The sequence below is a fragment of the Elaeis guineensis genome, chromosome 5 (assembly GCF_000442705.2).
Source record: "Elaeis guineensis isolate ETL-2024a chromosome 5, EG11, whole genome shotgun sequence".
In the NCBI taxonomy this organism is placed as follows: domain Eukaryota; kingdom Viridiplantae; phylum Streptophyta; class Magnoliopsida; order Arecales; family Arecaceae; genus Elaeis; species Elaeis guineensis.
Genome location: NC_025997.2, coordinates 122313492 through 122324609, shown reverse-complemented (window position 1 = coordinate 122324609; position 11118 = coordinate 122313492). Strand labels below are relative to the sequence as shown.

Genomic DNA, 11118 nt, shown 5'->3' with positions numbered 1-11118 from the left:
TTATATTCCAAAGATTCTTCTTTTACGAGAGAGATCCGTATATCTGAAAGGGAGATCTCATGTGGCCATCATGTAACTCCTCCCATTCCTCCTCCTTTCTTTCAATTGGGTGGGTTTTGCCCAACCTAGTTGGGCGTGGTGAAGATAAAAGAGAGTAAGAGGGTGGAAGGAGAGGATTTGCAGCCCCTCAAAATATGCAACCATCCAACTTTGCTTAATTAAAATTTTATGAGACAATAAAATTTATTCAAAAAAAAAATCATCGATACCGCATCCCGGAATGCTCGTCCTGTTCCAACCCAAAACTCCTTCTGAAGGATGGAGGAATATCAAAATTTCAGTTTGACAGCATCCTGAAGCGTCTTGTCAAACAAAACGAAACACAAGAAAAGTTGAACACGATGAAGCGATTCCATCCTCGCTCCCTGCCATCTCTACTCTATTCTTCCACCTCTCACTTTCAGAAAATCATCGCACAAGGTGGAACAAAATAGCGAGTTAGCAATCCTTAAGCATTTTGAGCGGAGGGAGAGGGCCTACAATTGTTCAAAATCACCATGAAGATCCTTGCCAAGGCCATCATCCTTAAGAATAAAAGAGCGTTGGAAAGCTTGTTCATAAGACGACAGACCACATTCTAAACTGTTTTTCTAACTCAATTGGTGAAAGTTTTACTTAAAGTCCAAAATATCGTAACGGAGCTTGTCCACTAAATTCCAAAATACTGGGCAACTGGCGGAAAAGAGGATGAAGTGAGATGGACCAGTTGGATGCCTGATCAACTATTTTTTCTCCAAATTTTATATTTTTATTGATACCTTTTATGGATAAATTAGATATTTCATAATTTTCTGTTAACAACATTAAAGCCCAAATTTATACCCAAAAAAAAAAATTAAAGCTTAAATGGATGGTCGGGATATATTGCAATCAAATCTTAAGTTTGAGATTTAATTAAAAAATTAAAAGTTTTGAAATGCATGTATTGTCAAAAATTAATGGAGTAATTTTTTCCTCTTTTTCACTCTTTTGCGGTGCTTATGGATTAATACTATAACTATTATAAGAAAATATAAATTATAAATTTTATTATAACTAATAATTATAGTAGAATTTATGAGCAAATTTTCTTTCTCATTTTCATATGGTGACTGTTATATTATTTTATATTCACCATATATATGGTCACAATATAAAAACATAAAATTCATATTTAAATACAATTAATTATTACAAAAATACTACTACATTTTTTTTTTGATGTTTCATCTAGTGATCCTCAGATGATAACGTGGTCGTTATATGGTAGTGGAGAAATTGAGCGTTATTACATGCGTGCTCGCTATATTTACGATTTGTTAGCTTTCGTTTCGCACTTCTAATCTGCGGACTAAACCATGCTTGTTTATTGGACCGGGTTAGATTATTGGATTAGTGGGCCAAAATGAACGTAACCCTACTTACCGAGCCCCACCTCAACTCGACTTTCCCCTTTCCAAGCACTGAACGCAACCCGCCGTCCCTCCTCTGCGGGCGCTGGAGCACCGCCACCACCGCCGCTTGCCCCCTCGCACCACCGGCCTTAGAATTCGAAGGTATCCGGTGGTTGGGGTCTGGAATCGGAGAAGGACAGAGGCACGGGGACGCCGGCCGCGGAGGATTAGGTTTTAAGGGGAGTAGAACAGCGAAGAGGAATAGGGCTTGAAATCTTCCCCCTTCTTCCATAATATTTAACCCCTGTTTGCTTTCCTTTCTACTGATTGGATCAGAGGAGGAGGAGGAGAAAAGTGCACACGGATGGCGGGCGCTTTCCGGCGATCCCTTGGGTCTCTTCAACTCATAATCAAATCTAATATTGGAGAGCATTCTTGGTATATTTGCCCTTTTCTTCTTTCTTTCTTGCTATCTTCAAATTTGTAACTTGGAAAATCTTTAGCTGAAATGATAACTCGACAACGACTTTTAAACCTGGAAGTCATTCTCCAGTTTTCCCCTTAGAAAGCTTCTATTTGATCTAGTTTAGATGTTTGCAATGTATAAGCATGAGTTCGAAACTTTCTTCTTTCATTGCTGATGGTTGGAAAATAAGTGGTATTGGATTATTACCTGTTGCATTTCCAGTTGATTAGCTGCTCAGTAAATAGAACTCTGAATAAGCCAAGCTTCTCCCAGTTTCGAATAGGCTGACATTTTCTTGTTTCAATATCAGTTAGCTTGGTTGTTCTGATTCAAGATTTGCCGTCTTGATCTTTACTGGCTAATGAACATGCTCATGCTAATTAACATAAACATACGTGTTTCTTAGTTGAATCTAAGCAGTGAATCGCCTACTAACTGGCATCGTATAAAATCGTGGAGCCAAGATGAAAAACTTAAGTTTTACGGTGAGAACTTACTGATTTACCTGCATTTTTTAATTAAAAGTTAATTTTGATAAACGTTATATTAAACAAAACCTGCCACATATTTTTAGGATGCACAGATAATCCGGTAATATGAGTAAAGCATGACAGAATACTGATCCATGTTTAACCACATCATAGTTTATAACTGCAATATGCTGCTTTGTGGTTGATGGAAATACCAATACAGGCTGATACATGATATGCAACAATGTGTTTTGCCTATTATCTTTTGGCATTTTACTTTGTTAACTAGCCTAAAACTGTGTCGCATCCATATCAGAGACTCCTAAAGCACTAATTAGCTTCAGCTCTAAGTTAGCGACCAAAAGAGTCCCAAATCCAGACTCTCAGAAGCATTTTATGGCCCATTTGAATTAAATTAAGTGGAACATCTTGTAAAACAGGTTATCAGATGATGGTAGCCCTCTTGTAGATGAAGATTATCTTGGTATTTTAACAACCTTATTCTATGTTCTGTAAACCTAATTCATTTTTCTTTCTTCCTTCCTTTTTTTTTTTTTTTCCTGACAGGCATTGGAGTGCAAGGACAGAGGTATCTCTCATTATTGTTACTTCTGTTTGGCGATTTCTGTAGAAATCATTTGCTATATTTGAATGGACTTAACTATTCAACTTTCTTGCTCTGTAGCTTGGAGCAGGACATTGCTGCAGAAGTTATGCCAGCAGCGCTTTTGGTTTTCAATCTAGGTATTCTGATGATAGCAGAATTGTGGAAGATCAAGTATTTGAGCAACGTGGTCTGAAAGCAAAGTTTCCGTCAGAGGTTCTTTCCAACTAAAGATCTTTTCTAAAAGAACCGGGAACAAAAGATGTTCACTTTTCACATTATAGAGTCATCTGGAAGGACATTCATTACATTCTATATTTTCAGAAAATTACTTCAGTTCTGATAAAATTCTTGTGTTATGACATCACCAGAGCATTGTACCTGGGTCTATGTCTCTGGGTCATCTTTAAGGTTTTCACATCTCTGCATGGGCATTATTAGTTGAGAGGGGCGTAACTGAGTTTATGATCCATGTATTTGTTGGCTTTTTTGAAAAGATAATTTCTAGCTGCTATTATTTCTTCTCATGATATGTGAACATTTTCATGGATCTCAGGAAATGTATAATTTTCAGCTTTCTTCTTCTATTATTGCCAGACTGATTCCTTTTCCCTTTCTCTGATGATCTTTAGCTCATATTCAATTTTTCCAGAGAAGATTGATGGATTCAATTAGCATTTTCTGATTGTATAGAATGGGATGAATACATAGTTTTGTAGAAATAAGCTATTGTGGATTTTCTGTGGTAGAATCAGGTCATTAAAGTTACTTGTATATTTCCATTTGCAGCATGATAATAATACGATCGATCAGAATCAGAGGAGTGACATAGAGCCAATACCCGGACAACGAATTGGGAAGAATATTTCATCAAAAGAGAAAACAAAGTTCCTCGTTAACACAGTATGTACTTGGACTTTGTGTGTTTGTGTGTGTGTGTGTGTGTGTATTATATCCAGAGAGGGATTTCTTTTTAGTTCAGTGTGTATAAAAGTCAAGTCTGGAAATAAAGCAAGTCTTAATCAATTATTTGTGTGCAGCATGGTATTCATTATTACAGTACTGTATTAGTCATGAGGATTTGACTTTTAATTGGTATTAATTATTCATATGCTGCATGGTAATGTAATTTAAAACTTTTTAATTGGTATTGATTATTTATATGTAGCATGGTAGTATAATCTAACCATGTCTGGTTGGTCAAATGTATTTGCCAAAGTGATTTATTGGTTAACTTTATTTTTAATGAAATGTAAATTTAATGCTAATGCATCAGCTGGGATAGCCTATATACCAAAGAGTTTCATTATCCTTTTAGAGGAAAATTTGCAGCTTTTTCAGTTAAATTTTGGTGGATTTATGAGCTTCCTCTGTTGCTGGCTCACTGTTACCTGCTGTGTGAAGTTGACTAGAAAACTTCTCAATATTTGCAGCTTCTTGACCTCAAAAATTCCAAAGAAGCTGTTTATGGTACTCTTGATGCTTGGGTTGCATGGGAGCAAAACTTCCCTTTAGGCATGCTGAAGAGGGCACTTCTTGTTCTTGAAAAGCAAGAGCAATGGCATCGAGTTGTTCAGGTATAACTGTTTAACAAATATCCAATATCTAATTGATTTCTTGGAGGTGCCCCAGCTTTTCCTATTTTTGCTTGTTTATTTGGTGTTGTTTTTTACCTCCAGTTCTTTGATCGAGAGTCCTATTCTCTATTTAGGTTGTAAAATGGATCCTAAGCAAAGGGCAAGGAACAACAATGGGAACATATGAGCAATTAATACGTGCATTAGAAAAAGACAATAGGGCAGAGGAGGCTCACAAAATTTGGGTGAAGAAGATCAGTCATGATCTGCATTCAGTGCCTTGGCGGTTCTGTGATCTTATGCTCTCTATTTATTATCGGAATAACATGCTAGAGAGGCTTGTAAAGGTACTGGACATATGTTTGTGAATAAATAAATGTCTTTGTCATAGTTTGGTGTTCCAATCTTTTCATGTTTCCGATAAGTTTCATGAAAGTAGTAAAAACTTATTATCATCTTACGTAGAATTAAATAAATCATACTTTCAGTATATGTTATTTGCGCTAATCATGTGTTTTTCTTGTTCCACTTGCTAGCTTTTTAAGGGACTGGAAGAATTTGACCGTAAACCTCCGGAAAAATCAATTGTCCGGAAGGTAGCAGATGCATATGAATTACTTGGCTTGTTAGAAGAAAAGAATAAATTACTGGAAAAATATAGCCGTTTATTCAACAAGTCATCCGAAGAATGCTCCAGGAAATCTCGAAAGGCTAAAAAGGCTTCATGGAAGAATGATAAGGAAGCAGGTAAAACATGTTGTTGATTATGGTTTAGATAATAAGCACTAGCTTCACAAATATATCTTGGTCTGAGTATTTTATTGAGTATCCACCCCCCCAGTATGCAGTGTGTCTTCTTATAATGGATAGCAGAAATCGACTGAAGCAGTATATCGGAATTTTGTTCCTCCTTAAATCTTTGGTTGAATTATATCATTATATTGTTCAGGTGTGAAAACAAATGAGAGTATAGAATCTTCAGATAAATAGGCCAGTGAGTCTGGACCTGCGGACAATGACAATGCAGCTGTTTAGAGTGGAGACAATTGTAAAGGTAAATACACTGCTACAAAATTGTAATGTTATATATATGCCATTGTTCATTCTTCTAGTTTAACAATTTACTCTGTCCAACCATACTCTGGCAGTGTCAAGCAACTAACAAGGTCAAAAAAGAATCTGGACATGTCACTCCTTGATGTGCATCCGTTGCCCTTTTTCTGAAAAAATGCTGAAGTTCTTGATCATGTGGCCTTCCTTTTTATCTCATTTGCTATTTAATGATTGGTCTGTGTGCACTGCTCATTCGGAGGTGAAAAGCAGGTGCCGGATTGGTTTTCAAGCTGTGCACTTATTCGTCCTTCAGTTTAAACACAAGCACTGGCTGCATGATGTAGCAATGGTATAACTTTTAATATAGACAGCTGCTATGCTAGTTCACCCGACATGGATCATCATCTACCTGATGAGAAATATTGAAACTTCTGCAGCATCGCATCCCCTTGACTCAAGAATGACATTTTTTTTTTTTTTTTGGATAAGAATACAAGAAGGACATGCTAGCAAGGTGTAGGTGATTACTGGTCAGACCAGAAGTTGTACTACTTTCATTTAGGCACAAAAATATCAGCTCTGTTCACAGTAATAGCCAAAATGGCCTTTTAGAAACAATTTTGCATTGCATGATTATGATGTGAAATTTTTGTTATACATGGTTAAGAGAAAGCTGATCCTTATATTTATCGTCTGAGCAAGTATGGTGAAGATGTTTCCTTAGCAGTGAAAATTTAAATTCTTGTAAACAGCACGTCACTAGTTTAACTTGGGTACAACAACCCTTGGAAGTGCTGCTAATCATAAAATTATCGTTATTTGTCCATAATTGCTTGCCTTGGCTCAAGCCTTCTGAATTGGGTATGGATATTTTGCGTGCTCGTAATCCTTTCAATGTTGGCCATTCTGACTGCAGCTTGTTCCATTCCTCTGATTTTAAATCATCGGTCCGATGATCTCAACTGTAAGCTAGATTCTGGAGCCACCTTGAATCATGCAGTTGGAAAACATGAATTAGAACAAGTTATGGTTGTTGCTGCCGATGTCCAATTTGACACTGGAGCAGACAGATCTAGGATGGTTGGAGCTTGATTCCGCATTGAAAGGGAGAAAATCTGCAAATCAAGTTCATAACTGGAGTTGCTTTTGGTGGAGATCTACTGATGTTTAAGTCAATCATCAGAGAATAGTAGAAAGAATGGAGAGAGTTTGATCTAAAAATTTATTTGAAGGTCCCATGTGCCTCCCTAAATTGGTGGGGTGGCGGGCCATTTTTGGAATGTGGGCAGAAGTGGTAGAAAGAATTATGGTGTTTCTGTTTTACGTGGCCAAGGTGAACTGTTATCTATTTGTTTTTGAGTATATCAGAAATATGGAATATGGAATATATAAGGCAACTACTCAGCGTTTTTGAGTATATCAGAAATATGGTATATGGAATATATAAGGCAACTACTCAGCGTGTAATTGTCACCGCATACATCAGCTTGTTACCTCGACTTGGCTTGGTCCCAGCCATCCAGATCATCACATAGCTGAGGTTTAGATAATATCGAATTTAGCCAAGGTAAATTGTCATCCAGTAACAATAGTTGGCTTCATTTCATGTGTTTCTTGTAAAAGCTAAAGCAGAACAATTGAATGTGATGGCATGTTTTTAAGACTGCACATCAACAATTTTGAATTGTTGCAATATGATGGATGATGTTGGTGAGCAAAGAGCTTATGGTGGGCCAGCAACTATAGAAGTTGCCTCTGGAACGCTGGATAAAATTGCATGTTCTGCACAGGATCTACAATCTGAATCTGCTTGCAGAATCGTTATTAGTCTACCATGCATTTAGATAGAATACTACATCATTCCGCGTCGTTTTTATGTTTTAATCTGGTAACTTCTAATCCTAACACAGCGTTGTAACCATTGAAACAGAACCAGCCTATGTGTGCTGTTAGAAAATAACATCATTGTTTTAATATAGAGTAGAATTTGAAATAATAAAATAAAGGGCATACAATTTGGATGGATCCCTGCTGCTTACCTGCATTCTCCAAGGAAAACTATCTATCAGGGATGAAATCCGTCCCGGGCCAGAGATGCTAGAATTGGATGACATCCGGTGAGTCGAGGGCGACCGAATCTGCAAAAAAAAAATTTCACTAGAAATGGTTCCGACAGAAATTCTTCAACGCTCAAGTCAGATTTTTCGTAATAGATAAAAAAAAACGAGCGCTTATGGAAGAGATAGAAGGCATAACTTTTGGGGATCCCCGGATTACCTTTATATAGGTACAATGGGAGTCTTGGAGAGTGAGGAGGATCGCAAAGGACCTTTTCACCCCTCATTATATTTTTGAGCACCACGCTTAGTCTTTTTAATTCGCCTTAATTGGTGAGTGATGTCATCTCATAGCTCATGGGGGCCATGCTCATTAATGGCATGGATTGACAACCAAAGATCTGAGAATGATGAGGTTTCACTCTGTCTCTGGATATCTAATATGATGGGGCTATAAAGAGACCTCTTATAGTCATAATGCCGTCTTTATTGGCCTGATGTGACAGCCATTTGGAAACTTTGCACTAAGGTCATTAGGTACTTCGGTCGACCCAAGAATCGGAGAAGGTAGGTCTCAGGGGCCGATCTTGTCCCATTAGATGGCACGATCCATCAGGAACCCAGCCGATCGCATGTAGGCAACTGTTTGTAGAGATATAGCTTATTGGATAGCATTATGATTTCAGGGGACTGTGAGGCGTTAACTTTCTCCAAAATATTTTGACATAGTCACTAATGTGACATATGATTAGGAGTAAAAATTGACCAAAGATTTTTGAAGAAGCTTGAATCACGATATTCCTTAGATCGGTGTCCGAAGTCCAAGAGTCATCTTCGAGCCGAAAGTTAACTTGGCTGAGGCAGAGATCAATTGTCCGAATTTCGATCGACGGTCGAGATGGAAATTGATGGCCGATGTTAGAATCGGCATCTAAGGTTTGACAGTCTGACTTCGGCCTTGTCCTAAATTTCGGTCCGGACCTCGCTTCCGACTTCGGCCTCAGCCTTGCTTCTGACTTCGGCTTCAGCTATATTTCTGTCGTTGAGATTGTGACAATTAGAAGCTGAGAGTATGGGGGGTTTACCTTACTCATTATTACTCTCATTTTTTAATCGGATGATATGACAGTGTCATAATGAGGCCTTTTGGGGGCTAATGGCCAAAGCTGAGAGTAAAGGCCGACGTTGGGGTCGGAAGCCGAGGCGAGATCGAATACGTGCAAAGAGTACGGGCATCCGTGGGCCAAAATTGGACGCATGGATGCATCTTCTCCTTTTCTTCCTCTCCTGCCATCTTTTCTTTTCTAGCCCTATCTTCTTTTTCCTTTTTATCTTTGCTCATGATGGGACAAGAGAGGGAGAGGCAATTAATGCCTTTTGCCAAATCCAAGTGACCCAGGTGGGTATGGTTCAAAAATCCTCCATCCACATCTTTGGCTTAGTATCAAAATACCCCCAATAGTTGGCCCTACTCCCAAGTCCGAGTCATTACTGGGTCAGATGAAGGGAGTATTGACATGCCAAAGTCATCCTTTTAATTGTGGTGATGTGTTTGCGGCTCCCAATTCGTCGAGATGTTCATAAAATTTGCTCGTCAAAAAATGAGGAGCCATCTGTGCGGCAGGGTTGGTCTTTGGGGCACCCTTCTCAAAGTTACTTTCATATAGAGATGAGTCATCGTCGAGGAATTCTGCAAGGTCGGTTATCATGACCGTGACCTCCGCTTGGCTCACTCGTGGACAAGAACCGTCGTTGGGCCGCCATAGACTTGCACACAAAAAATCAAAGCATCCGTTTTGGCTTCTGAAGATCTTGGCTCTGCTTGCTAAAGCGCGAGAGGCCTTAGGCTTTCGTTGGTGCTACTCGCCAAAGAGCAAGGGGCTTTCGGATTTTTGTCGGTACTCCTTGGTCTCGGTCTGCTCCCTTGCTTCGGCCTCGGCTTTGTCTCTGTCGTCGAGATTATGCTCATTTATTTCCAACTGATATTGTAATAATATTTCTTTACATCATCTATCATGATCTCTCTTTTGGTTTGCGTCTTTGGTATAGCCGAGGTAATACACTCCAATAGTCTTAGCATCATCTGTCTCTTCTTTTTTTAGGTGTTTCTTTAAAACATCTAATTGGCGAGCTTTCAGATCAGCCATAAGTGAAATTCAAATAATACTCAAAATATATTACATTAGATAAAATTAAAGGCACCAACTTCTTCTACTACTATGTAGTATATTCTTTTGGACTGTGCTGGATCAGACCTAGGAAGTACGAAGTGTCCGAGGATATGGATCCGAAACAATATATCTACTGCATGGCCAGCCATTTTTTTTTTTGGATAACTTCGGTTCATTTCCCTCAGATTAAATAATTGATATAACCCTCTTTAGTTCATGGTTTGTTGCTCCCATAAGTGATCCTGATTCGAGCTCTCCTGTCCTGGTGCCTTTACATGGCTTGACATGAGCAGGTGCTGTTTTCATAATGATTTGATTTGACTAGAGCATGCAAGAGCTTTCCATTAATCTTTCCAATCGGAACAGCTTCCACAGTGGGTCGGCCGAAGCCTGATTCAGGCGTATTCGGATCGGGTGCTGGGGTAACTTCGGCCGGTCCCGATCCGAGCCGCCTTGAACGGACGTAGAGGGGCAAGGGGGACCTCGAGAGTCCGAAGCAGGGGTCCTAAGGATGGACGCGTGCGGCAAGGCACGATCTCCACAAACCAAGGCGAGGCTCGAGCGAGCAGGGATGAGTTCGAATCCGATGAATTTAGCACCGTTGGCAAGCTGAGCACCCGCGAGGGAGACTCTGGTGCCGACAGGGGGCATGCTCCGGTCGGAAGTGCCTCAGGATCGTTCTGGAGCTGCCAGGACGAACTTGGTGTTGCCGGAGCTGGGTTAGATCGATGTCGCTGGAAGGGGATCTAACCAGCCCGTGAAAGAGTTCTTCAAATCTCCCCATGGGAGATCTCGGCTCCTTTCAAAGGCCGAAGGGGAGTTTGGACGTGACTAGACGGTGCAGTGCTGCACCTCTTCTTCCCTTCGTCATTCACGAGTACCAGTACAAAAGACTCTGAATCCCACTGTTACGGCCAATTTCCTCGCCGCCCGATCGTCAGGGTCACGCACCTGCAAAAAAAATTCTCACTGATCGAAGATACCTCCGGTGGGGACCCTCCGACGGTCAAATCAGAGAGGAGACTAGGCAACAGTGAAAAATCAGTGGCTCAGCGGAGGAAAGAGAGAGAGCTAGAGAGCTCAAAAGCTTTTCGAGAGCTTGAGAAAGTTTACCAAGACTGTTGCCTTACCCCATTTTATAGTAGAATGCGGTATGGTCCCGCCATTAATGGTGCAGACAACTGGGGAGTTGTCAAATCGTCGGGGGCTGTCAAATTGCCGGGGGCTGTCAAGTCACTGGAGATAATCTATGTTCTTGGCAGGACAATGTCCCAGGGCGGTCATACT

General features: G+C 39.9%; 1 protein-coding gene and 1 long non-coding RNA gene across 3 annotated transcripts; one reads left to right on the top strand and one right to left on the bottom strand.

Moving 5' to 3' along the window:
- The first annotated feature begins 1465 nt into the window (after nucleotides 1-1465).
- On the top strand, nucleotides 1466-6710 carry LOC105046210 (pentatricopeptide repeat-containing protein At4g18975, chloroplastic). 2 transcript variants are annotated; one of them, XM_029264734.2, is made up of 9 exons: nucleotides 1466-1871; nucleotides 2937-2958; nucleotides 3055-3189; nucleotides 3763-3876; nucleotides 4407-4550; nucleotides 4685-4897; nucleotides 5087-5297; nucleotides 5500-5604; nucleotides 6520-6710. In XM_029264734.2, the coding sequence occupies exons 1-8, from the start codon at nucleotides 1798-1800 to the stop codon at nucleotides 5538-5540; spliced, it is 954 nt and encodes a 317-aa protein (XP_029120567.1). In that variant the 5' UTR covers nucleotides 1466-1797; the 3' UTR covers nucleotides 5541-5604; nucleotides 6520-6710. The 2 variants fall into 2 exon arrangements, with proteins under 2 accessions (XP_029120567.1, XP_029120566.1); XM_029264733.2 differs by lacking the exon at nucleotides 6520-6710 and adding an exon at nucleotides 5699-6292 and having other exon boundaries at nucleotides 1467-1871.
- On the bottom strand, nucleotides 5615-7879 carry LOC140858188 (uncharacterized). Its single transcript, XR_012141633.1, has 2 exons — nucleotides 7643-7879; nucleotides 5615-7549 (listed from the first exon to the last, which is right to left on the bottom strand). It is a non-coding gene; the product is annotated as an uncharacterized lncRNA (long non-coding RNA).
- Between the last annotated feature and the right edge of the window lie 3239 nt (nucleotides 7880-11118).